Below are 27,383 nucleotides of genomic sequence, written 5' to 3' on the forward strand. Positions count from 1 at the left end.
TTGTTTTTCCATTTGGAATCTGAGGTAGTTCTCTGATCCTGACATCTTGGGGAACCGCCCCCCATCACCAGAGAAACATAATTGTTGCAGCACCTTGTTTGACTTTTGACTGTTCCCTTTAACTTGAAGGAATTGTGTATTCAGAATGAATACGTTACTGTCTGTTATGGGATGTCACTGAAAATGGTGGAGTACAGGATCCACAAAAGCAGTGAGAAAACTGGCAAAACATGCCAGAATCAACTTTTTCATAACTCTAGAGATTAAAGTCTTGTAACAATCTGGGGAGCATCTATTTAGGAAAAACAACTGAATCTCAGAACAGCTAGCTTTGTGAGATTTTAACTTGTGCTGTTTTTCCTCTCCAGATCCACAGTCGCCTCAAAAACCAATAGTTCTGTAATCACAGTGCACACCGTCAGTGTGGTAGGCAGTGGAGAGGGGGCAGAATGGACTTGAAGGTCTTTCTAATCCTCTCTTCTTCCTCCTTCTGCATTAAGCTGTGATGGACCCTGAGATGTGAGAACTGCTAGTGAGGAAGCCAATTTCAAGTCTTAGCTGCGGGAACATAGCCCATTAACTGCTGACAACATCTAGGATCCCTTAAGACACATTAGATAGGGCAGGACTGGAGCTTCTCTGCCTCAGGCATCCGCAGGAGACCACGGGGCAACTAGTGCTGCCTCCCACTGGGGCCTTTTGAATATATCACAGTGAACTGGGGGCAGTCTCCACCTGTCCTGTTGGCTCTGTTTTAGTTGTTTCCAAATAACTTCAGGAAGAAACCATCATAGTACTTGGTTTCACTGTATGTAATTCTGTAATGGGACATACGCCAACAATATTCGTTTTCCATAGAAGCACCCGTATCTTCTACTGAGTCACTGATGTAATCCCTGTAAAGCTCAGGTCTTTGTGGAAAGTTGATTCAAATAGCCAAAGCGGGATGATCAGTGCTTGTGAAAGGTGAAGGTAGCTTAGCCTACAGGGCTGTGACATAGAACCGGATGCGGCCTTATCTACCCTTTTAAAGATAATGCACTGAATCATACGTACTTGTGTTAACAGGACCATGCAGCAGCACCTTGTACACACAGTGTTTGGCTGTGATGACACATCTCATCTGAGCTGTTGGCATTTTTAATTGGTGATGGATCATTGCTGTGAAATTCCAGCCCTGCCTAAGTGAGTCAGTGTGACTCATACATTCGGTAGAAATTTGTGGCACTAATCAATAACCTCATCCGTTTTCTCTGGAAACTGTTAATCATTGTACTCAGGTCAGTTGGCATCCAGGTGGATGTGTGCAGCACCAGGGAATAGGATTTTAAAAGCTTAGTTGTTCTGATGATACTTGGTTCTTTTGCTGCCTGTGTTGTGGTGGAATTTGGGCTCTTCAGAGAAACCCTCAGCTTGGCTTTCCACTTAAGGACCAACTCTCTACTTAAGAGGCCTTTAGGAAACATTCTTCTGTGGGATAACTAAAGTGGGAAAAGCATTATCATCATACGATCTAGTCAGCTTTCTGTCTTTAGATGAATGTAAACCTAGACCATCTGTAAGGGTTTGTTTTTTGTGCAACTTTTTTTTTTCTTTATTTGGAAAGTAATATACATTCATTGTAGAAAATTTTAAATATAGATAAAAATAATGAATGGAAGTGTCTTGTAATTCCACTGTTCAAAGACTCATGAGATGGTGTGTTTTAAATCTGCGTTAGTAACATTTCATGTTCAGGTATGTTCATTGTATGTCACCTTTCTGATACTTATCCCACAATTTTGTCCATTCCTTTTATACTTATTCTTGAATTAGAGCCTCATTTAAAAACAACTTTCATATGCCTAAAGACAGTTACTAAGAGTAGGTCTGTCTTATTAACTCAGTCAAATATGGCTTGATTGAGAAAAGGTTATATGAGGATTTTAAGTATCTTGCTTTGCAAAAAAGTGTTCTCGTTTGAGGTGTGACTGTTATCACTCTACCATATTGTGCTGTGCAGGTATGTGTACTGTTATTGAATTCATTTTACACGTTAGAATGTGCATGCAGCAGAAGGGGTGGGCTGGGTGTGGACAGAGAACATCTTAATACAGGGGCTATCGATATAACCTCTTGCTTCCTAAACTAGATGGTGGCAGAAGCAACATCTTCATCTTTCATTTTCCCTTAGCACTTAATAGAGTTTAGCATGAACAGTAGATGCTTGGTAAAACCAACTTTGCACCTTAAACACTAGGTTTGGTTTGATTTCCTGTGGTTGGTAGAGAGCACCAGAGGCCAGTTCTTATAGATTGCTTACCTCGTCCAGGTGTCCTTGTGGAAAGTGGTTATGTAGTAAATTGTTAGTCCTAATTCTGTTAGTCAAGTTGGGGGATCTAGTAAAACCAGCACCATGAGGATGTGTTCTTTGGATAGTATCAACATTGTGCATTGGAGCTGAATTTAAAACATGTCCAAAAAGAAAAAAGGTAATAAAATTACTCAGATGACAACTAAAGCAAATAAACCAAATATTTAATTACATAAATTGTCAAATTCCACAAAATGTTCATGCTGAAGAGTAGATTAATATACATGCTAACCCATGACACAGTCCCTGAAATTTAGCCTTGGAGATGTTTAAGGTGATCCTCAGTTAAGTTGTTTGCAAATACTTTGTGTTTGCCAAAGAGTTGTGAATTAATTAGGAGTGCATTTTCTTAATTGGGGAAAATTTTTTAGATGAGAATTCCAAAATATAGAGCAAAATTTCCTATTAAGTTAAAAAACAGGGCTTCCCTGGTGGCGCAGTGGTTGAGAGTCCGCCTGCCAATGCAGGGGACACGGGTTTGTGCCCCGGTCCGGGAGGATCCCACATGCCGCGGAGCGGCTGGGCCCGTGAGCCATGGCCACTGAGCCTGCGTGTCCAGAACCTGTGCTCCGCAACGGGAGAGGCCACAACAGTGAGAGGCCTGCGTACTGCAAAACAACAACAACAACAACAAAAACATCCTCACTTGCCCAATAAGTGATTTAGGATAAAGATTTAAAAAGAAAATTTTGCTCAGCAAGTGGATCAGCCACTGTGTTCTGAAGAAGTTGCTCAGATGCTTCTGTTCTTAACCAACTAAGCCTTAATCCTGTATGGTGAAATAATTATTGGAGGGGTGGGGGAAAGACACCTATGTAGGACCGAGGCAGAAAATGCTGTTGGGATAATATGATACAAACATTTGACAAGGAACTCATCAGCACATAGGGCTGTAGGTGGTAGCTTTTTCACATGATCATCTGATAGATTGCTGATGAGTCAAATTGTGAAGCAACTTGTAGAAAGTGACTGCCCTGAATCCCAGTGAGGAGACTTGGGGGTCTGGTCTCATCTCTTACTTCTATTCAATACTTGCTCTGCAGATGTAACATCTTTGGGCATCAGTTTTCTCATCTGTTTCAGGAAAGGTTGATGTAAATGATACCACAGATCTCCTTCAGCTGTCAGTGCTATGGTTGTTTGTTGTTACTGGTTATGGTGGTGTTTTAAAATTTACTGTAATGCTATGATTTTAAATACAAGTTCAAATGTTGCCTTTAATGCTCAATGTATTTTTGTATAAAAAATATTGTATTTTGTATTTTGTATATTGTATTCTCCAAAAATTAGAGGAAAATTAATCTTATATTAAATATCGTTCACTTTAGAAAAAAGCTTAGCTCTGTTGCTTTTAAGTATAGAGTATCATTGATAAATAAAATACACATTTTTATTTATTGATATCTTATGATATTGATAAGTATGCATGTGCTTTTTCATATTAAATGCATTTCAAATATTGATCCAGAAAATCGATTTGCGATTAACCACCTATTAAAACAAATACAAGCCTTTTGTGTTACTGTTTAATAAGCAGGATATTAGAATCAATTTTTAGTGGTTTCTGCAAATAATGTTAGTAATGACAAAGAAATTTTGTCTTCTTAGGAAGAGTCTTATTTCAATATAGCTGAAGTTGTGGGTTAATAAGTAAAAGGAAGGAACTGCTATGTTACTTTACACCTCTTAGGAAGCATCATTAAATGGGTACATTTGGTCTACTTGCTGGAATCGTTAAACTTTATTTGGAAGTGATGCAGAAGTATGTGCCTGTGTGATGACCTGTTCCATCTTCTTTAAAGAATAGTTTGCTGTGGCCAGTCCATCTTCTTCAGTCACTGCTGCACATAAATATAATTTAGCAAAGGATGATTGGTTCCCTTGATAATACCTTTTCTTTTTTCAAGCTTAATCTTAGATGACTTTGTTTTATGCTAGCAGCCATTGCTTTGTTAGAAATGAGATCTAATCAACTGTTATATAGCCAACACGTGATTCCACTACAGAAATACAAACCTGAGGTTAAAATAAATTAAGAAGGACGGAGGAAGGGAGAGACCTTTGGGTGTAGATTGAGCAGACCAGGGATTCTTGGGTCAGACAGGTCATGTAGTTGTTTGAAGGGGCACCAGTCCCTGTGAGACTTCTGTCCCGTGTGTTAGCCGTCATGCTCGGGCTAGGGTTATGGCAGAGTGACCTCTTTTAAAGTTGTATTTTAGATGTTGAAATTGGGCTTATAACGCTCAAATCTGCATGTGTTTCCTTAACTTTGTTTTGCACTCAAAACTGGATTAGGCCGCCTTCCATTGCTGAATTGTTATTTTCCAGTGTGAGTAAAGCAGGAGTCCTCAAGCAAAGCATTCTTCTTTAAAAGTAATGTGAGCAAACCAGGTTTTGCGCAGTCAGGTATATTGAGGCCAGTGACTTACCAAGGTGCTTTTCAAAAATGTATTTGGCGTATTAGTAGGCTTGTGTGAAAGAATCATCTTTCTTCTGTTTGATGGTTTTTGAATAGAAAATGTTAAAGAGCTGCTCAGCTGAACAGTTGGAGACCTGTCAATTCAGTTTTCAAATCTTAGCCTGCACCTGTGAGACTTTTGAAAGCAGTTAATATTAATTATGCCTTTAAAAAAATGTTTAATTAGCTTAATTCAAGGAGAAGGAAGGGTCTATAGCTTCTTTTGTGGAACATTTCTGTCATTGACTCCGTGGGAAAGTAGTTGACAACTTTTGAAATTGGCTTTCATTTCAGGCTTGGAGTTGCAGAGAAAACTTATGAAATTTGCTTTCATTTCAGGCTTGGAGTTGCAGAGAAAACTTATCTGTTTCCCCTCTGAAGCAGTCATTTAGAGCTCAGAATGAAGCCCTCAGTATTGTCATCTTTCTACTTGCCCCATGTTACACTGTCACTGCTTTATGACTTGCAGGTTCTCATAAATCTGCAGAAAGGAGAACTAAGGCTTAGCAATGTAGAGTCTCCAGAATGAACCCTAATGTTGAAACATCCTAACCCTTTGAAATGTCAGCATATTTCCCTCTCAGTTTCAGCTGCCATACCAGGCTTTGGGTGAGGGATCAGGCTGTGGAGGCATTTGTATACTATTTAGGTTTTGCGTACTGTTAAGGTTCAGTATCACAGGCTGATATCACAGTTGCTAATGTATGACCTTGCCTAGGCTTAAAGTCTGAAGCAGGGACTCCTGATAACAGTGATGGGAAGGTGCTGGTAAAGTTGGGTCACATGATAGGAGGTCTGCCTATTAGCTGAGCTCTACCCTTTCACTTGTTTAAAAATGCAATCTGTATGCCTGTTGTCTCAAATCACCTCTGCAAATCTGGCTTGGCCTGCTGATTAGAGCCTGGATTGTTGGTTAGTCTCATGTATAGTCTGATTCATTATATGCAGTGGTGACTGGAGTTGTTTCATGTCCGTGGGTATATTGCCTGACAAGATGAAAGCCAGTACACAGAACTGTGTGGGCCTCATAGTCTACAGAAACAGCTTTGTGGTGATGGGGTGGTTGGTGGTGATGGGTTAGTTAGTGGTGGTTTGACCAGCAATCCTCAGTTAGCCGTAGGTACAAGTAGAGAACAGTGTCCATTTTTAAAGTGCATCTGCCTCTGCTAAGAAAGTAATCTATAGCTTTATAGAAGTTTCCCTTTTTATTTGTAGATATAATACTTTGCCAAGCAGAAGAACCCTGAAAAATTCAAGATTAGTGAGTAAGAAAGATGACGTGCATGTCTGTATCATGTGTTTACGTGCCATCATGAATTATCAGGTATGTTTCTGTTTATAATCCTTTAAAAAATCTGAATTCATCAGTCTCAGATCTTGTTCTCTTTGGTGACTTTGTATTATTTCTATTTGAAGTAAATAGCAGGATTTAATGAAATTCTATTAAAAAAGAAAGGTCTAGTTCATTTTAGTGCTCATAATTCATCGCCCTTGTATTTTAATTAGCATTTATAATTTGCAATGTATTTAAGGGAAGACATTTTCCTCTTATAATGGCAAGCTTGTCTAGATTACTTGGTAAATGTTTGTGACTATTAAAGACAGCGTAAACCACTGGTTGTGGGCAATAATGGAACAGCTTTAGGACCCTAGGAATGATAGACTCTCACACTGGACAGGTCATTGCTTCTCAAAGGGTTATATGATGAATAGGCAAGGAGTTATAACTACTGCGTGTTGGACCCTGTGGTTTCTGATCTTCATAAGAAACACTTGGAGAATTCTTGGGAGAAGTGCAGAGTCCTCCTTAGAGGTTATCCCCACTCTGAAAAACACCGGGAGCGACTAACTACAGTGTGTGGGATTAATCCTAACCACAAAGTGGGAGTTAGAGCCTGGAGTATCTAGGGTGAGCTGACAGGGTCAAAAGTATAGTTGTAAAAGCAAACCAGGGCTGAGAATTAGACAAACATTGTTCACATCAGAAAATACGGCTTGATTTCCATTGAAACAGATCCTATAGAGGGGTCCAGGTAGAAATGGGTGGTAAATGCATAGGTCAGTATTAGAGTTCAAACCCAACATAAGCATGCCAAACTGAATTTAAGAAGGGAAACATGCATTTATTCTTTCAACCAATTAATATTTTTTGAACATTGCCATACAGACCCTGTTCTAGGCACAGGGAATACAGCATCAAATAAATAAGTGCCCAAGGGAACTTACTCTCTGTTGAGGGGAGACAGATGGTAAACAATTAAATTGGTAAACTATATAGCATTCCAGATAATAATAATGATGAAATGAAATAAAAGCTGCCACGTAAATAGTGCTTCCTACAGTCTAGTACTTTTAAACCTATTACTTAATTTGAGCCTCATAACAGTCCTGTGATATTGGTAATATTACCCTCGCCATTTTACTGATGAGGAAACTGAAATACAGAGAAGTTAAGTAATTTGCCCAGGATTACATAGCTAATAAATGGTGGACTCAGATTTGAACCCAGGAAGACTGCCTCCAGAGAACTACTACTTAGTACTATAGAAAAAATAATCAAGAAAAAAGAATAAGTGAGGGAAATGTGAGTTCAGTTTTAAATAGGCTAGCAAGAAAAGTGTCATGGAGAAGATACCATTTATGTAAACTAGAACGAGGGAACAAGGTAAGGAATATTTAGGGAAGACAATTATTATAGGCAGAGAGAAGGGCAAGTGCAAAGGCCTTGAGGCAGGAATAGGTCTGATGTACTGAAGGCACAGAAAGGAGGTCAGGTTGGCTGGATCAGAATGAATAAGAGGGAGAGAAGTAGAAGATGAAATCTGAAGTTACAAGGGGGTCCTGATTATGCAGGGCTTTATAAGCCAATGAAGGGACATTGGCTTTGCTATGATTAGAAAGCTATTGAAGGTTCTGAGGAAAAGTGTGACTTAATCTGACACTTGAATTTAACATGATCCCTCTGACTTCTGTGTTAGGAATCACCCTGGGGGGCAAAGACAAAAGGAAGTAGACCTTTTAGGCGGCTGTTGCATTAATTTAGGTGAGTGTTGATGGTGGTATGGACCAGGAGAATAGAAGTAGAGGTGATGAGAGGTGGCCAGATTCTGGTTTCGTTTTGGTGGTAAGGACAGTAGCAGTGTATGTGTGGTGAGGAGTGAGGACAGCTCCAAAGTGTTTGTCCTGGGCACCTCTAAGATGGAGTTGCCATCTACTAAGATGGGGAAGGCTGCAGGGTGAGCAGATTTGGGAGAGACCTGATTAGGAGTTCAGTTTGGGGGATGTTAACTTTGAGGTGTCCATAGATATCCAAATAGAGATCGTAAATAGGTGGTCGGATATGCCCGTCAGGAGTTCAAGGTCTGGAGGTCTGGGCTGGAGATAAAAGTTTGAGAGTCAGTAGATGGTATATAAACCCAGGGGAGTGGAGGAGATCAGCGGGGATAGACAGAGAAGCAGAGAGGTCCCAAATGACCCTGGGGCACTCTGTTTAATGTCAGAGAGATGAGGAAAAACTAGCTAGAGAGACTGCGCAGCAGCCAGGGAAGTAGGAGCCAAGCACAGGAAGTATTTCATGGAGCAGAGAGTGGTCAGCTGTGTCCGGGGCTGCTGCCAAGTCAGGCAAGATGAAGAGAGTTGGCCATGGGCTCCAGCAAAGTGCCCATCATTGCCGGTACAGTTTCATTGTAGTGTTGGGGATGAAATCCCTGACGAAAGTGGTGTCAAGAGAGAACGGGAGGAGAGGAATTGGAGACCCCGAGTGGTTGGAGTTTTGCTGTAAAAGAATAGCAGAAAAATGAGAGAGTGGCTGGACACTGGTTATTGGGTCAAGAGAGTTTTTGTTTTTGTTTTTTAAGAAAGGAGAATTTGCATCATGTTTTTATGCTAATGATAGTGAATCAGAGAGGGAAAAATAATGATGGGGAATGGGAGAATCGCTGGAGCATATACTGTTCTTGAGTAGGTTGGAGGGAATGCGATCAAGAACTCAAGTGAGGGGAATGGCCTTAGATGGGAGCGTGGAGAGTTCATCTTTAGGAAGAAGTGAGGAGGGAAGACACAGATCTGTGTGGGTGGATTGACGTGGTGGTGGGAGCTTTTGGAAGTTTTTCTTCTGATTGCTTCTATCTTCTCGGTGTAATTGGAAATAAGGTCATGAGCCGAGAGTAAGCTTGGAGGAGAAGGAATAATTCCTCAATTCGGCAGAATCAAGAATGATTCTTGATCCCGTTATTGAACTTGCTTCATTTTATAGAAGGATGAGGTACCACGCCTCAGAGCAAGGAAGGTTTTCCTAGGCTTTTGGTCTTGATAACCATTGCCAAGAGAAGGGACCAGAGGTGGTGGTTGTCAACCCCGGCTGCCCAGTGAAGCTGCTTAAAAAATTCAGATGCCAGGACTCCATCCTTGAGATTCAGAGTAAATTGACCTGAAGTGGGTCCTGGAGAATTGGTGTTTTGTTTTGTTGACTGTTCCAGGTGATTTTGCCAAGCGGTCAGGATTGAGAATCGCTGGCCTAGAGCCTTTTCATCATTTTAATGAAGAGACACATATAGTTTATTCATGGAGAATAGGAATATGGTACCTTGATAATAACATCATTCCTGAAATTTTTCATAGAGAAATACGTGCAGACACTGATGTGCTAGAGACATAAGTGCATTTATGATGGTATAAAATCACATTAGGTAGAAACTTCAGGTTTTTGTTTTTTAATCAACATTGACAGTCCTCTCAATTAACTCCTAATGCTTTGTTTTTTCCACATCCATTTCAGTATGGTTTCAACATGGTCATGTCTCATCCACATGCTGTCAATGAGATTGCACTAAGCTTGAACAACAAGAATCCAAGGTAAGCTGGCTTTGTAAGGTACAGATCTGAATCGAACTAGGGACACCAGAGAGCTCATCGACAATCAAATTAGAGTTTAGAAACTTTCAAGCATGACTTTTTAAATTAAGATTGTCGATAGACTCCCTGGCTAAGTAGAATTTTCTTTTCAGCTATGTTACAGTTTTACAACTGGTGACAACTCTGGCCCTGTCTTCAAGATTTCATTCCTCTTGAGGCCTGGTTCTCAGCATCCTTGCAAATTTAGAGCATGAAGCTTCCAGGTTGTCAAGACTGGGGCCAGGAGAGTCTTGATACAGACTTAGCCACAACACTTTTTGCTGAAAACTAACTAAAACTACTACCGCTTGTCTGCACTTCATTTGCAGCCTTTACATGTGTAGCTTTTATTGCCAAACCAAAAAAGAAACACAAACAAAACAAAAATAACTGCACGCAGATTTCTTTTCATATTCACTTTCCTATATAGTCAAGTGCCATATATTATTCATTTCACAGATTACCTCTAGAAGCCTGTTTTCGTCAATTTATTTTAGTTAGTGTAACGCATTTTCCATTCTAGTGCATTTCTGCATTTCACACTGTTACTCCCTTTTATCAGACCTCTCTGATAAGACTGCATATGTGAAAACTGTTAATTCAGCTGAAAAATATGATTATAAATTAGATCCTTGCAATGCAAACCCTGAATCCTATTTAAATGTTGGATTTTATTATTCATACTTCCCCTGATTAACGCTTTTTCAACTTTCTGATTGCTTCCTTAGTTTACTAGAATCCCAAGTAGTCATGCTTCTTTGTCACTGTCTTCCACTGAGGGAAGTCATTATTCATTTTTCTTAAGACAATTGATATTGTGGATTATCAGAATGATCTTTGTTTAGAGGTTGGCAATAGCTTTTATTCCAGAAAAAAGATGAAATACTGAAGTAATAGTACTCTGAAGTAATAATGCTGTCCTTGACATTGTATTTGAAAACTTAGATTGTATCTCTAAGGTTTTCCTTCTAAAAATATTTCAGATGGAGTCTTATTTTCTTGAGTCAGAGAAAATATTCTTGTATTAGCACAGCTGTAAGCCCAGCTCCTTTCAGATCTCCTGTGTGGGAAGAAGAAGTGATCGAAGCTTGCATTATTGTGGGGACTTTTATGGAGCCATTGCAGATTAGCAGATTTGCAATGTAAGGTGTTGATTTCCGTTGATTTTGAACTTTTTCAGCAAATGTTTTATCTCTGACTCTAGAACCAGAGAAAGTGTTTAACCAATGGGTGGTTTTACTGAATATTCTCATGTTTCCTGTTGTCTTTAGCTCATTAAAAATACTTTTTCAACCACATTACACTGAGTCACGTGTTGATAGGACTAAAAGACTTAATCTTCCCATAATTAATTTTCATTTGTGAGTAATTTGTAATCTTGGGAATAGGAAACATGCCTTCCAAACTTGCTACCCTAGATAAGCCACATGTATAGAAGTTCGTAAAGGTTTTAAAATGTATCTGCTTTAATATAACTGTGCCTTAATTAGTAAAAGTTTAAAAAAATACACGGACAAATATTATATTCATCTTGGAAGGAACAGCAGACTCATCGTTCATTCACTTTCACTGATGGGTGCTTTTTTTCCTTCTTGTTTTGACAGAACAAAAGCTCTTGTCTTAGAGCTGTTGGCAGCCGTTTGTCTTGTCAGAGGCGGGCATGAAATCATTTTATCAGCATTTGACAACTTTAAGGAGGTAGGACATTCTAGTTTTAAAAAGAATGCTCACACAAACATATTTGGACATCTTTGAACAGAATGATTTGCCTTTTGTGTGTGTGTGTGTTTTATTATTGAGATTGAATTGACATATAACATATTAGATTCAGATGTACAACATAGTAATTTCTTTTTTTTAATTAATTTATTTATTTTTGCTGTGTTGGGTCTTTGTTTCTGTGCGAGGGCTTTCTCTAGTTGTGGTAAGTGGGGGCCGCTCTTCATCGCGGTGCACGGGCCTCTCACTATTGCGGCCTCTCTTGTTGCAGAGCACAGGCTCCAGATGCGCAGGCTCAGTAGTTGTGGCTCATGGGCCTAGTTGCTCCGCGGCATGTGGGATCCTCCCAGACCAGGGCTCGAACCCATGTCCCCTGCATTAGCAGGCAGATTCTCAACCACTGCACCACCAGGGAAGCCCCAACATAGTAATTTGATATTTGTATATATTGCAAAATGAACCCCACAGTAAGTCTAGTTAACATCCATCACCATGATTTACCTTTTTATTTATTTTAGGACCTAAGGGGTATAATAGTTAATTTTCTAGGATATCACTGAGGAGAAGTAATGAACCTAGTCTAAATAAATGGATGCATTAAGCTGTTTTTGGTGTCTCGTTTCTAAGAAGAGCTAAAAACTATTTGCAGGACTCCTTTTCCTTTGGAGAACACAGCATAGCCAAGTTTGAAAACTGGTTTTGTTAAATGTATGTTCTTTTCATATGATTGTTACTTGAGCATCCACCTTGTAAATTTTACGAACTCTTTCATCATAGTTACTTTCCTCCAATCATATGTGTGATCACTGCTTTGCTGGATGCTATGAGAGATCACTCCAATAACTACAGACACTGATTTTAGCAGTTGGTAATCTTAATCAGGTGATCTTGTCACAGGAAAACAATAAACCAATGGACGTGCATGATTGAAATGGACACTAAATGACTACAAAAGAAGAAACAATTACACATAGATAATATGACACCAAGAATTCTGAACCAAAGTATCAAGGCATCACAACTGAACTCATAGCCGGTTTCTCTTGGTGGTGGTGTGCAGCCTTACGTAGCCAAGAAGGGTGCCTGCTAGCTCCCCTGTAAATGTCTAACATATGAGGCTACTTTGAGGTGGGACATGACCAAAGTAATTGAAGGCACATGGAGCCCCAGGTTACAGTAGCATCAGCCAAGTTGTGCCTTTCCCTGGCAATCCCATTTGATTCCAGATGCTTTTGGATTAAGACCCAAACTGGATTAAAATCTAGATCTCAGAGGGACTTCCAAACTCCCTCTCGTCTTTCCTGGGAACCTCTGGAGTAGAACTCAGCTAGTATTTATTGAAGACCTCCTGGACTTCCCTGGTGGCGCAGTGATTGAGAGTCCACCTGCCGATGCAGGGGACACGGGTTCGTGCCCCGGTCTGGGAAGATCCCACATGCCGCGGAGCAGCTGGGCCCGTGAGCCATGGCCGCTGAGCCTGTGTGTCCGGAGCCTGTGCTCCGCGACGGGAGAGGCCACAACAGTGAGAAGCCCATGTAACGCAAAAAAAACACCAAACAAAAACCCTCCTATGTGCCAGGGGCTGTGCCAGGTACACACGTGAAATCATTTGGTTCTTACAGATACATGTTAATATCTCCATGTTATAGAAGAATAAAATTTCATGGTCCCATGGCCAGATAAGCAGCAGATTTGGTGCTCCTGATCTTGATCTTGAACTTGTTTCCAGTGATGTTTGGTCCCCATTGTGTGTGAATCTCCTGAGACAGGACCTAGGAGCCCATCCCCCTGCCCTATCCCCTTAATTGGACTCACTACCCCAGCTGAAGGATGTACTAGTGAGTGACCCATAATCCTTTACATGGGCTGGCAAGCTTCAAAGATACTTCAGTCAACAGGGGAAACGGTCCTCCTGCCCCTTTATTTGCATTGCCTCCTTCCTCTGCAGTCACTGCCTTTAGATTTTGATATTATCCATTTTGCTAATGCCAACCATGGACAGAACCAATTGTCTTTTTATGTATTCAGCCTTAGTAGTGAAAAATATTCAGGTTCTAAGAAAATGATGAAGAATAGTAGTGATTCTTTAAATTCATATTCTGGCTTCCAAAACAAATAGAGTCTTTAGAGATAAGAATGTGTGAGTGCATGTCTGTGAATGTTTTTATATATCATTTACAGGACATAAACCTTATATTTATAAATAAGGAGATATGTGGGTGGATGGGTCTAAAATGAAAGTAAAACAGCATGTGAAGCTAATATGATTCCCACATCTTTATCATTAGATCATATTTTGAACATATCACATGCCAAATCTTTTCCACACTGGAAGCACTTACCATACAGTTATCAGTGACCCTTGTTATAATAAAAGTCATATTATAACGAGCAACTGATTATACTGCAGGTCAAATTATGTCCTAAAATTATAATTGTATAGAATCAGTGTTCATTAAAGCCAGTAAATCATGAGATGAATGTTAAATTTGTTTTCTCTTAGATAAGGTAGAGTGCCTTTCTTATGCATAATAGGCAAAAAAATACTTGCAGGATTGAGTTTTAACTATCTGGTGTCAGAATTGTGTATGGTTTAGCCACTTAGGGCATTGCGTGTGCTTAGTTGAAAAAAAAAAAAACAGGAGTTATCCTGCTAAATCTAATAGCTGGCTAATAGTAAAGAGGACTAAATTTTGACTTCTAATTTAGAGCTTTAACCAAAATCTCCCTCATTTCTGTAATTTCTTGTGAATGATGGTGGGTGTTTAAGTTCTGATTTCTCCTTGGACTGGCAATTGCATCTCAGAAAACAAACCATGTCACGTGGGAGAGGGGACCCGGACAGAGCTGGTCCTGTGGGTGCTCTTGGCTTGCACTGACCTCAGGCTGTGGTGTTCATGTAGACAGGCCAGGAAGAGGATTATTCTAATAGCCACATGCAGGAAGCCAGGGCAGGAGCACATTCCTGAGAAACTGCATTCTTTGGGGTAGGTCAAAAGACATCCACTTATTTATCTGTTCAATCTGAGGGTGAAAAAAGTTAGTGTATATTGACCTTGTTTTTTTTAATGTAATGCCACACAAAGGCCAGCATCTTTTGAATCTCTTCCTTTTCTCCTGTCTTTATGTGGTTTTTATTTTTCGTATACATCATAGTGAAGAGTATATTCTTTAATCATTTTAGCAAAATGTCAGTGGAATCTTTTGGGTTTAGAGAGGTTTGGGAGCCAGCTGTTCCTGATTAGGAGAAGTTGTCCTTACGATCTCAGATGCCTGTGCAGATAGGGTCTTGGTCAGTGAGAAATGCCCACTGAGCTGCCCATGGCCGAGAGAGCACCATACCAGCTACGGGGATCCTAGGGAGTAGGGTCAAGGAAGAGTCTTTGCTCTCAAGAACATTGTTTTAAATGCTTTTATCCCATTTAGTAAGTGGGATTCCGTTCATCTCCTTAAGAAGGATGAAGGGATTATCCCTGTTTTCACTGGGGGGACTGGTGTAGGGTGATGGTGGGCTTTAATATCAGATATCAGTATCTATTTTGGCAGATAAAATAATGTGCATTAGAGTGCCAGACCCTTTGGGCTTGTATCACCGCTAGAGTGTAGCCAAGCATACTGCTGCAGTGTGGCACCAGATGCTAAAAGGATATTTAAAGACCACACATCTTAAGTATGTGGCACGATTGTTTTGCTCTCTACTTCTTGAGCCAACAAATCCGTTGTGTCCTATTTGACTACCACTAATTAATTCAAATTTAGATTAAAAGAAAGTATCTTTTAGCTTTTGATAGATTTTAATGTATGATTACATTAATTTCTCATATTTCAATTAATATTCAGAATCCCAACCAGTGTGGTTTTCTATGTTTTCACAAAGACATCTTATGCCATGTATCTTATAACATCTGTAGTACATATTTTAGAAAAATAGCACTTCCAATTTAATGGTATCTGATGGTGGGAAGGATATTAATCGAAGACCTTGCTTTTGGTGGTTTTGGGGGTTTGGGCCTAAGCCTGACATCACTGAGCAAGGACATATATCACCTCAATGTATATGATGATAAATGAGTTTTAATTACATAAATTCAGATAGTAAACTTGTACCAAGCATGGTTTGTAACATGCCTTAAAATGTTGAGTATAGTGAGTAGTTGAAGACTAAACCTTTAGTCATCCATTATGCTCCTTGAATTCTTTTCCCTTAAAAAATTTTTTTTTAAATAAAGGGATTTATCATATCTAGTTGTGATGTTGAAACATCTCCTCATGAAAATTCGTGGTCCTGAATTGAAGACCAGGGTGAGAACAAGGAGTCATCCATCTGTTTTTCCTTATTGGCTAATTTAGCCACAAGGAAGGACAAATTACCATCTTCCCTAAATTGATGCTTTCTTACTTACCTGGCAGTATATATTTATGAGTGTTTGGTCTACCAGACAGAAAAAAGAATACGTTTGGAAGTAAAGATTGCTCTGCTGGTATTTGCATTAGTTCAGGGTCTTGTTTGCAAGAAGCAGAAACTGACTCTAGCATACAGAAGAAAGGGTTGATTGGAAGGATGTCAAGAAATGCACAGAGCTGACAAGAAGCCTGGAGAAACAAGCCTAGAAAATGGGCAGGCATTCCTAAAATGTGGCTGGACTCTCAGGCTGTGACCTTGAAGTCTAGCCACCATAAACACTATTTGGGGTTCTGGTCATGCTTTTTCTTCTCTCTCAAATGACATGGGCCATAGCTTGCAATCTGCTGGGTCATAAAACTACACTTACTGGTTAAGGATCAACTGGCCCCATTTTGGAGTTAGGAACACTATATTTAATCCAGTTTTCCTTAAGAACCTTGAGGTCTCCTACCTAGACCTTACTCTCTTCAACTTTTCTTAGTCTTCCTACTTTTTTCTATTATATTCTTTGATATATCTGAGAAATTGCCTTTAAGAAAGTGTCCCCAAAAGTCTGCAAAAAAAAAAAAAAAAAAAAAGCTTGGAATCAAAGGGTAAAAGTACTGAGGCTGTGTAGACTCTGCAACAGAAGAGCTCACTGTGACACTAGTAATAAAACCCTCTGGGGACTTTGAGCTACCAGCTCCCCCAGGCAGCTGGGAGGTGCGCCTGGAATTCATCAGGATTCCAGATCGATTATAACTGTGTTCTCATCTGCTTCCAAAATGACAGCATCCGGCTTTAACAAATAAGCCTGAGGCCTGAGTTTGGTTATTAAAGGCCCAATGCCTTCCCACTTTCGACCTTTCAGCACAGATAGACGGAGCCTTGTGAAATGAGTCACTCAAGGCCACCAGCTCCCTTGTACACAGCACTCTTGGCAGGAGCCATTCTTTTTTTCACGTATTGCTAGAAGGCTTCCTAAGTAAGCTGATGTGGTTTAGCTACTGGGCATCTGAAAGCACTTGTGCTACACATTATTACGTTGATTTAAGAAGGCCTGTCAAGTTTTATTTACAACGGGTCAAATTGGGCAGGAAGGAGAGCAGACATTTTGGGGTGCTTCCAGCATCCCTCAGAATTTAATCCCATCTAATCTAACCTCTCAAATATTTGAAGGGTGTAGGATGATAAATCCAGGGCAAGCCATCCAGATAACTCATTCAGTGGTAAAATTCTCAACATAGAGGGCAGGGTACTTAGTTTTTTCAGTCTCTCATTGAACTGTAAGCAATGTATTCTCTCAAATCTCAGACTCTGGGAGTGACAGTTCTAGAGCATGTGCGTATTTCACCTTATCAGGCCAGAGTTAGATTGATCTGATTCACCTGGACTCTTCTCCGGCCAGTCCATCTTCCTAGGATTGGCAAGCAAAGTCACCATGATTATCTTTTGGACTGTGTATTCACTGTGGCAGTTATTACTTGTTCATAACAAATTACCCCAAACTCAGTTTTATTAGGCTATGGATTCAGTGCGTCAGGAGGTCAGTCTGGGCATGGCGTGGACGACTGTCTTTGCTCCGTTGCATCTAGGGTCTCATCAAGGAAGATCTGATTGACTAGGGGCAGGGATTCACTTGGAGGCTTCCTCACTCATGTGTCTAATTTCTGGGCTGTGATGACTTAAAGGCTGAGCTCAGCGGGGCCTGTTAACCAGAGTGCCTCCATGCAGGACTCCATGTGCCTGGAGCTTCTCGAAGCCTGACAGCTGGCTTCCAAGAGGGAGTGTCCAGGCAGGAGCAGCTGCAGAGCTTCAACGAGACAGAAATCACAACGTGTCTTCTGAGCTAGTCTCGGAAGTCATCAGTGGTCACTTCTGCATTCTGTTGGTTCAACTGAGTCACTAAGGCCAACCCAGATGCAAAGGGGAAGGCAGTGACTCTGCTGCTCGACGGTGGAGTGCGAGGGTCACAGTGCAGAAGGACATGTAGGTAGGAGGGACTCCTGTGGTCATCTTTTGAAAATATTGATACAGTTCACCTCAATGACTCTTTGAGAATTTATCAATTTATCTCTAGCTGTTCCTCTTCTGTTTCCTCTCTCTTCTTCACCCAGCATAATACTTGGTTTCTCTTCCAGACTGAAAACTGTATAAACTTTTTCATTGGTGATAGAAAGGATGGTTACTACTTTGAAACAGTGTACAATGGGCAAACAATATTTTGAGAGACTTTTCAGAGGAGAAAGGAGCCATTTATATAGGATTTATGAGGCCCTGGTAACGAACTGGTTACTTCTTTATCGTCTGTGTCTTTATCATGGAGTAAGGAAGTGAAGGCTGGTATCCTTCTGATCATCAAGGGATGAGTGATGCTAACTTACTGGAAAAAGTTATCATGAATATTTGAGTGCCCCTATGTGTCAGAAACATTGATAAACACTGGAAATAAGAAATATGACCCTTAAGAATTCTACCCTTGGGCTTCCCTGGGGGCGCAGTGGTTGAGAGTCTGCCTGCCGATGCAGGGGACACGGGTTCGTGCCCTGGTCCGGGAAGATCCCACATGCCACAGAGCAGCTGGGCCCATGAGCCATGGCCGCTGAGCCTGCGTGTCCGGAGCCTGTGCTCCGCAATAGGAGAGGCCACAACAGTGAGAGGCCCGCGTACCGCAAAAAAAAAAAAAAAAAAAAAAAAAAAAAAAAAAAAAAAAAAAAAATAGAATTCTACCCTTAAGAAGGACCATCCCAATCTAGTTAAGGAGACAAATATTTCTATAGTTAATCTACTAGGCTGTATGAAGGTAATGCCAGGCTGTACGTTTCTCCTTTACAAAGAGGAGAAACAGCTAACCAAGAGGAGGAGTGGGAAGGAGGGGCAGATTTGGGGTCTGAGCTTTCAGGGGAGGCATCCTATAGGAAAGGGTGCCTGAGTTTAGGATGAATAAGAATTAACCAGGTATATTCGTTTCTTATCACTGCTGTAACAAATTGCCGCAAGCTTTAGTGGCTTAAAACAACACAAGTTTATTATTTTACAGTTCTGTTTGTCATATGTATATAAAATAAGTCTACAGGTGATATTCTTCTGGGAACCCATTTCCTTGCCCTTTCAAGTTTCCAGAAGTTGCTTACATTCCTTGGCTCATGGCCCCTTCCCTGACTCTCATCCTCTGGCCTCCTTCCTTTAATGACCATCGTGATTATATCGGGCCCACCCAGAGACTCCAGGATAATCTCTCTATGTCGAAGTCCTTAACTTAATCATATCTGCAAAGTGCCTTTTACATTTAAGGTAAATATTCACAGGTAACAGGGTTTAGGACATAGATGTCTTTGTTTACCTTGTATCTCCAGTCTTGAAAAGAAGAAGGGATGTGTGGGAAGAGAACAGGTGGGATAAGAAGTTAGGGGCAGGTCACGAAATACCCCATTACTTATCCCAGAGTCTTTATATGGCCCAATGGCCTAATGGTCACAAGGGGCAGTGGCAGGAAAGGTATTCCTCAGTCTTCTCCAAGCATTGGCTGTTTAGATTAACTCTCTCAGTTAGGAAAGAAATGGCTGTTCCATTTTGCTGCAAAAGTCTGTTGGGTGGGCCCACGTGAGGTCACTTTGCCAGAGCAGGCTGTGGTTGGCGTCTGAGGTTTCTTTCAGACATTTTGCCCTTCATATTTCTCACTCCTTGGGCCTCTTTCTCCACTGACAGTCGTCTGCTCCCTCAGCCGCTGTAGTCATTCACTTCTAGCATCTTCAGGACTTTCCTTTGATGTGGGCCCGGGAAAGCCTTTTTTTTTTTTTTTTAAAGGAAATATAGGAGATCAGGGCCCACTACAAAACTGTGCACCTCCGCCAGCTCAACGGATGCAAAGTCCCGGGCTGCAGCACCATGTTCTTGTCTGTTTGCAGTTGAAACAGACACAGCCAGAATCCCAACCTGCACAGAAGCCTAGCCTCCTCTCCAAGTCACCTCCAGTAACAAGATGGGGGACCACGTTTGCTCAGATAAGCATTTGTCATAATTCAGGAATAAGGTATTTCAAAGAAAAGTTTCTAACTGTTTAATTACCATTTGGGGCAAGCGAGGCAAAGAATATTTGAGTTGACTTCATAGTCTTCTACAGCAGGATGAGCAGAAGACAAGCCTTGTGAGAAGTTGCCATTGGGGTGGCATTTCCTATTATTTTTCTTAGCCCAGGAGGTTTTTCACTGACATAACAAAAACTTGCAGAAGCGTGGTTTCCCGCAGATTTATTTACACATTCCCTGGGAGAGCTCCAGGTCTACAGGTTGACAGCAGGGGCCCAGGACCTGGGGGCGGCTTGAAGTGAGGCTTTGTAGTATTAAGGGTCAGTTGAGTGTCCTGGGACACAGACTGTCACCACGGGTGACACCAGGAGCCAGTCCCAAAGATCACATTTTTCTTTTCTCTTTTTTTTTTTTCTTTTTGCGGTATGCGGGCCTCTCACTGTTGTGGCCTCTCCCGTTGCGGAGCACAGGCTCCGGATGCGCAGGCCCAGCGGCCATGGCTCACGGGCCCAGCCGCTCCGCGGCATATGGGATCCTCCCAGACCGGGGCACGAACCCGTATCCCCTGCATCGGCAGGCGGACTCTTAACCACTGCGCCACCAGGGAGGCCCAAGATCACATTTTTGAGTTCATGCTTTAATGAGTCTGAAATCCAAACTGGAGTTTGGGAAAATGACTATTTGAGACTGTCCCTCCATTTAGATTGGAGAATTGCTTTTTCTTCCCCCTAAAGGTCTCATGTGTTACTCCAGGGAGTTCTCACAGGAAGCGGGTTGGCCTCTAATATGTAGGAACATGGATGTTAACCCAGGATGTTAGTTCTCGCTCTGTAACATGCGTTCAAGAAGCTAGGGGAAATACTTCATGGACTTAAAAATAGCGGTCTTCAATTTAATTTAAAATAAGTTTGCTAATATTTAATTTGTGTTTATGTTATGTGAGTGTTTGGGGTGAGTGCAGGCATGTCACAGTGTGACCTCTGGGTCTCTGCTCAAAAGCAGAACGAGTGACAACCTAAACTGCAAAACCACTGCCCGTTTTCGTTTGGTGACCTTCGGCGTCTGTTCATTTAGATCCCTGTGGAACAAATGCAGGCGTGATTCTGACAGGATCACTTGTATATATTCGGCCAGAGTGTTTAGAAAATGTGTTTCTGATGGTTGTGCATTTTCATCATCATTGAATCCCTCAGTCTTCACCCGTTTATAAATGTGCAAGGTTAGGATGACCTTTTGAATTTACACGGTAGAAAGAAAAGTAGGACATTGTCATATTTAATATTAATATTAAGTCTTAATGTCTTAATATTTAATTTATTCTGAAATATATTCTGTACCATTATACATGTTTGCTGTTATAGAAAAGAAGCATAATAGGTCCTGTGAAAGCAGACCATTCTCCTGAAATTCAGCATTTACAATACCCTAAAAGCCCATGGTTGGGAAGAAGAAATGGATTTTGTATTAAAACTTCAAGTTAGGGCCTCCCTGGTGGCGCAGTGGTTGAGAGTCCGCCTGCCGATGCAGGGGACACGGGTTCGTGCCCCGATCCCGGAGGATCCCACGTGCCGCGGAGCGGCTGGGCCCGCGAGCCATGGCCGCGGAGCCTGTGTGTCCGGAGCCTGTGCTCCGCAACGGGAGAGGCCACAGCAGTGAGAGGCCCGCGTACAGCAAAAAAAAAAAAAAAAAAAAAACTTCAAGTTAATCACCTTTTTAAACTCATGGTTGGTTTGAGTAATGAAAAACATTCTTAAAGAGAATTGGGGAGTTATAAGAGATACTATTCTTCTGACCCAAAGGTGAAAAAAGCCAATAACCTGTTATTGATTATTTCAACATTAAAAAAAAAATAAATGTGACAACTTAAAACTTGTCTCTGCTTAAAGTGAGGTGTATCTTACAACTGTTTTGTTACCCAGCTGTTTAATATTCCAGTGTCCCCAAAGTGGAAAAATTTGTATACAAATGAGTTTTCTATGATTTAATAAAAATACGTGACACAGTTTTTGTTTAAAACGGCAAAAAAAAAAAAAAGGGCCTCCCTGGTGGCGCAAGTGGTTGAGAGTCCGCCTGCCGATGCAGGGGATACGGGTTCGTGCCCCGGTCTGGGAGGATCCCATATGCCGCGGAGCGGCTGGGCCCGTGAGCCATGGCCGCTGAGCCTGCGCGTCCGGAGCCTGCGCGTCCGGAGCCTGTGCTCCGCAACGGGGGAGGCCACGACAGTGAGAGGCCCGCATACCGCAAAAAAAAAAAAAAAAAAAAAAAAAAAAAAAAAAAAAACCGGCAAAAAAAAAAAAAATAATAATAAAGGAAATACAGGAGGTAATGGTACCTGGGGCAGATCATCACGCTACCTGGTGAGCATTTGTAAAAATGCCTTGCTTCTCAACCTGACTTTTTTTTTTTTTTTTTTTTTTAAGATTTAATTTTATTTATCTTTGGCTGCATTGAGTCTCTGCTGCTCCGCGCGGGCTTTCTCTAGTTGCAGCGAGCGGGGGCTACTCTTTGTTGCAGTGCGTGGGCTTCTCATTGCGGTGGCTTCTCTTGTTGTGGAGCACGGGCTCTAGAGCACAGGCTTCGGTAGTTGTGGCTCGCAGGCTCTAGAGCGCAGGCCCAGTAGTTGTGGTTCAGGGGCTTAGTTGCTCCGCGGCATGTGGGATCTTCCCGGACCAGGGCTTGAACCCGTATCCCCTGCATTGGCAGGTGGATTCTCAATCACTGTGCCCCCAGGGAAGCCCCTCAACCTGACTTTAATTAGGCCCTCTTCTCTCTCCACAAGCCTGAGTGCAGTTTTGCAAAAGAGGGAGCTTCCCCTTCCATTTCATTTGTAGCAGCCACTCTTTCTTTTTTTTTTAAACAGAGTGTTACCTCCTTGTTTTTATTAATGTAAACATGCCATTTCTAAAACCTGTGCCCTCTGCCAACTGTAAAACAGTTGGCCTATGTGCCCTGATGTCATATTCTAGGATGATAGCAACGAAAGATCTAGAGAGAAGGCAGTGAGAGCTGTGTGTTACTCTTAAGGCCCCAGAGAACCTGAAGCAGAGGCTGGCACAGGGCCCTCCACGTGGAGCTTTCACTTGGGAGGTGTTTCTTTGACACTTAGGTGATGCTCTGGTTGCGGGTACATAAGGATGGTATAAAGCACTCTGCCGTAAGTTGGTATGAGAATTGGGGTCAAAACTCTTCTAGCTTTGGTAATATCATCACCAGAAACCACTGGAATGAGAGTTTCAGTTCCCGGTCAGGATATTTTTGCCATTCTGGCATTTTATTTCTGCAGAGTAAGGCTAATGGACCTTTAACTGTAGGATTAACCTTGGTTTCTTTTTCAATGAGAAAGAACTGCCTCCTTATTCTCTGTCTCCCTCACTCCACCCTGACTTGCATAGTAAGGATATATGTTTTTTAAGTCTGTATCTTGGGACTTAAGTATACTTTAGTATTCTACATTTGTTCTAGCTGTTTTCTAAGTCGTTTTAAATAAGTGGAAATAGAAAGAATTGTTTTTAAATGTCAGTAGGTTATAGGTTATTATTATATTGTTGCAGGTTATTTCAGTTGTTATTAAGCCCAGTCTAAGCAGCGACTAAGCTAAGGCACAGGACCACATCCACCATCTTACTAAATAAGCTTCTAGTTTCAAATAGAGCTGTTAAAATAGTTATGAAAGTGCTTGTGCTAGATATGTCAACTAGGGAAATGATAAGACAAATCATATGTATATCATATGTATGCATCTATGTGTATATATATGTACATACATGTATTATGAGTAACAGTAGAAAGATGTATTTATGCGTAGTAATGCCCTAAAGGGAAACCAGTGAAAGGGTTTGGAGTGGCAGTGTTGCTTCTAATTTGAATGTGTGTTTATTTCTATTGCTTGTAATGTTTGGGAAGTAGCACTTTGCCTAGTGTGGCTAAATGTTCCTATTGTGCAGGGTGAGATTTTCCCTTCCAGGGACATTTCATTTGACTTGCTTTCTCTTGTACTTTCTAAAGATGTTCAGTTATCTTTTGTGTAACATCTCTCCAAAAATAAAGGCACTGATCATTACCACTTCTTTTCAGAACTAATAAAGCCAGAATTCTTTGGAAGTTCTAGGGAGTTGTTGAGCAAATATATTTGTTACCAGGGAAAAAGCACTGTTATAAGATCAGGAGAGTTTGACAGAAAATAAAAGGCATGATTTTTGTCCCACAAAACTACCATTGCCTTGAAAAAGACAGGACTGACTTTAATAGGTATTTAGTTAAGGACCAAATGTGTGCTAAAGTTAACAATTCAAAACTTTTAGAATCGTGTTTATGTGTGTTTTTATTCCCTATTATAATTTAAGCTAAAGTTTTAGTTGCTTTTGCCAATGAATATGCTTATTGAGCTTGATTCCCTGTATGAGTCAAGTTAAAATGTCATTTGAAATGTAAATACTTGTAAAACATAAGCATATTTTTTATTTATTTGGGCTCCATAGTCAATACAGAAGGGTTTTGTTTAGTTTCTTTTAAACTAGCAAACAATCATCTTCAGAAAGAAAACACGAGCAGTGTTCATGAAACTGTTGCATTTTATTCCACATTATAAACATTAGCTAGCATATTTGATAAATGTATTAAAAAGGCATATGCATATATAGAAAGAGTAAGGCTACCATTTATTGTTTGCTGAGTGCCAACAGGCTAGCACATATTACTTTAATTATAAGCTCTACCCTATGAAGCAGGAATAAGGAAAGAGAGGTTCAGAGTAAATAGGCCTACTGACATACTTTAGTAACTGGCAGGTTTGGAGTTTTTACCCAGATCCATTGAACTCCAAGGCTCCGTACTTGGTGTCAGTGTTACATAACATATTGTAACTTATCAAACACCTTCTACACAAGTTCATACACACCCTCGATCTTCTACTAAAAGGCAAACAAAACGTTACTGACTGGGTAGATTATTGGAGTGTTTGAAGTTATTAGTAAAAGCCAGGACAAACTGGGCTGTTTGTGTGGGGCCCAAAGAGAGAGGATCGGTCTTGAGCACCATTACAAAGGAAGAGACTTGATTTGGTTGGTGGAGGCGACTCTGGGAACAGAGGAAGAGATGGGCATGAAGTCTGTCCTAGGGGCAGTATATGTCAAAATAAATGTGCTAGCGACAAGAAAAAGTATTTGACTGGGGCCCATGTTACAAAATAAAGCCTGACAGGAGGCAAGCACGATTAAGGTTTTGATGAAGAGTGGAGATTCAGAAAATCTTCACTGTGATTTTTTTTTAATTTTTGACCGTGCTGTGCGGCATGCGGCATCCTAATTCCCCGACCAGGCATTGAACCCGTGTTCCCTGCATTGGGAGTGCAGAGTCTTAACCACTGGATCGCCAGAGAAGTCCCTTCACTGTGATTTAAAAAGAAAAAAAAAGAATCTCAAATGGACGACAGATAAAAGTAGGAGGGAAAAGAAAAATGATAAGGGAAGCAACTAATACTTATGTAGTACTTTACAGTTTATAAAGTGCTTTTATATCTACTCCATGTGATTCTGTGGAAACCTGAGAAGGGCATTTTATGTAATTCTGATAAATCTTAAAAATTATCATATATGAATAAAAAACAGCAGAGAGATGCTGGAGATTGGAAGATAGGCAGGTCAGGCATTGAACGACTGGGCCCTGGACCAAATTTGTGGCCATAACAATGGGTATGAAACCATAAAATTGAAGAAAAGTCAACAAGAGACAGAGTGATCCACTGAATATGGGGATGGACATAATTGGAGAGCAAGAATCTATTCAAACAGCATACATTTAATTAAGAAGAAGAAAGCACAGCCACAGTGAACAAATAAGATCTGGGAATTTTTTTCAGGTGAAGAAAACTAACTTTGATTTTTTATTAAGTTAATTTTTTTTTTTAGTGATGGTAAAATGTCCAAGGTCAGATTCTTAGTTCTGAACTGAAGATAATGAATGAGAGAACAGGCTTAAACAGAGGTGACTGGGAATTGTGTGTGTGTGTTTTTTCCAAGTAGAGAATAGGATTGTACTCCAAAGGGCACCAGGCTAGAATGAGCTAGAAGGATGCTCAGAAGAGCCTTTGTGCTTTATGAAGCACACAACACAGAGGTAGTCAAGAGGAGAAGATGATACCTGGTGGGTCTGGTATCTTGTGGTGCAAGTTCTTGCTTTAGGTGACAAGTTAGTCAAATGACCTCTATATCCCCTCCAATTCTACCAATCAACCAAATTGATTTTCCAATTCCAAAATTATAGTTTTATGATTCTATGTAAAATTTTGCCTACATGTGCCTATGTAATATGTGTATTCAAAGCGTTCCAGCTGAGAAAGATAAAGCGCTTCTTTGACTACAGATATAAAAGCAAGGTACCTAGATAATAAAATGATAGGTACAAAAATTTATGAACACGAACAAAAAGTAACATGTGCAAGGCTGTTTGGTAGGATAGTAACAAGCTTAGGATAGAAATAGATCACTGTGGTTTTAGGCTACACTGTGACTTTAGTCCCCAGTTCCCTTTTATAACTGCCTGGAAATGGCTGCATTAGTCTCTAAACCCAGATCTCACTTACACAGTCAAAGGAGTTTGCTGCTTCCCTAACCAGGGAGTGAGCTGCATGTGCTGGGCACACTGTGGGTACCTGCCCCTAGGAAGGAAGAAATGCAAATCAAAACTACAATGAGATATCACTTCACACCAGTTAGAATGGGCATCATCAGAAAATCTACAAACAACAAATGCTGGAGAGGGTGTGGAGAAAAGGGAACCCTCTTGCACTGTTGGTGGGAATGTAAATTGATACAGCCACTATGGAGAATAGTATGGAGGTTCCTTAAAAAGCTAAAAATAGAAGTACCATATAACCCAGCAATCCCACTACTGGACATATACCCAGAGAAAAACATACTTCAAAAAGACACATGCACCCCAATGTTCATTGCAGCACTATTTACAATAACCAGGTCATGGAAGCAACCTAAATGCCCATTGACAGACGAATGGATAAAGAAGATGTGGTACATATATACAATGGAATATTACTTAGCCATAAAAAGGAACGAAATTGGGTCATTTGTTGAGACGTGGATGGATCTAGAGACTCATACAGAGTGAAGTAAGTCAGAAAGAGAAAAACAAATATTGTATATTAACACATATATGTGGAACCTAGAAAAATGGTACAGATGGACCGGTTTGCAGGGCAGAAATTGAGCCACAGATGTAGAGAACAAACGTATGGGCACCAAGAGGGGAAAGCCACAGGGTGGTGGAGGTGGTGGTGGGATGAATTGGGCGATTGGGATTGAGATGTATACACTGATATGTATAAAATTGATGACGAATAAGAACTTGCTGTATAAAAAAATAAAATTAAAAAATTTTTAAAAAAAGAATTTATTGTCTTTGTAGAAATAAAGAGGCTGTTTCTCTAGTCCAGTAGTTGTCACACTTTTGGCCTCAGGACTCCTTTTTACATCCTTACAAATTACTGAAGACCCCCAAAAGTTTTTGTTAATGCAAGTTATGCATTGGTATTTA

The 27,383-nt window shown here is 40.7% G+C and overlaps 1 protein-coding gene across 3 annotated transcripts in view; it reads left to right on the forward strand.

Moving 5' to 3' along the window:
• The window catches only part of FMNL2 (formin like 2), a 306,084-nt gene that overhangs the window by 232,342 nt on the left and 46,359 nt on the right, over window positions 1–27,383 (forward strand). For all 3 annotated transcript variants that reach the window (XM_060106297.1, XM_060106295.1, XM_060106296.1), the window contains exons 7-9: window positions 6,027–6,135; window positions 9,589–9,665; window positions 11,309–11,402. In XM_060106297.1, the coding sequence (XP_059962280.1) occupies window positions 6,027–6,135; window positions 9,589–9,665; window positions 11,309–11,402 (280 nt within the window). The remainder of the gene's footprint in view (window positions 1–6,026; window positions 6,136–9,588; window positions 9,666–11,308; window positions 11,403–27,383) is intronic.

Source organism: Mesoplodon densirostris, chromosome 8 (genome assembly GCF_025265405.1).
Source record: "Mesoplodon densirostris isolate mMesDen1 chromosome 8, mMesDen1 primary haplotype, whole genome shotgun sequence".
NCBI classification, from domain to species: domain Eukaryota; kingdom Metazoa; phylum Chordata; class Mammalia; order Artiodactyla; family Ziphiidae; genus Mesoplodon; species Mesoplodon densirostris.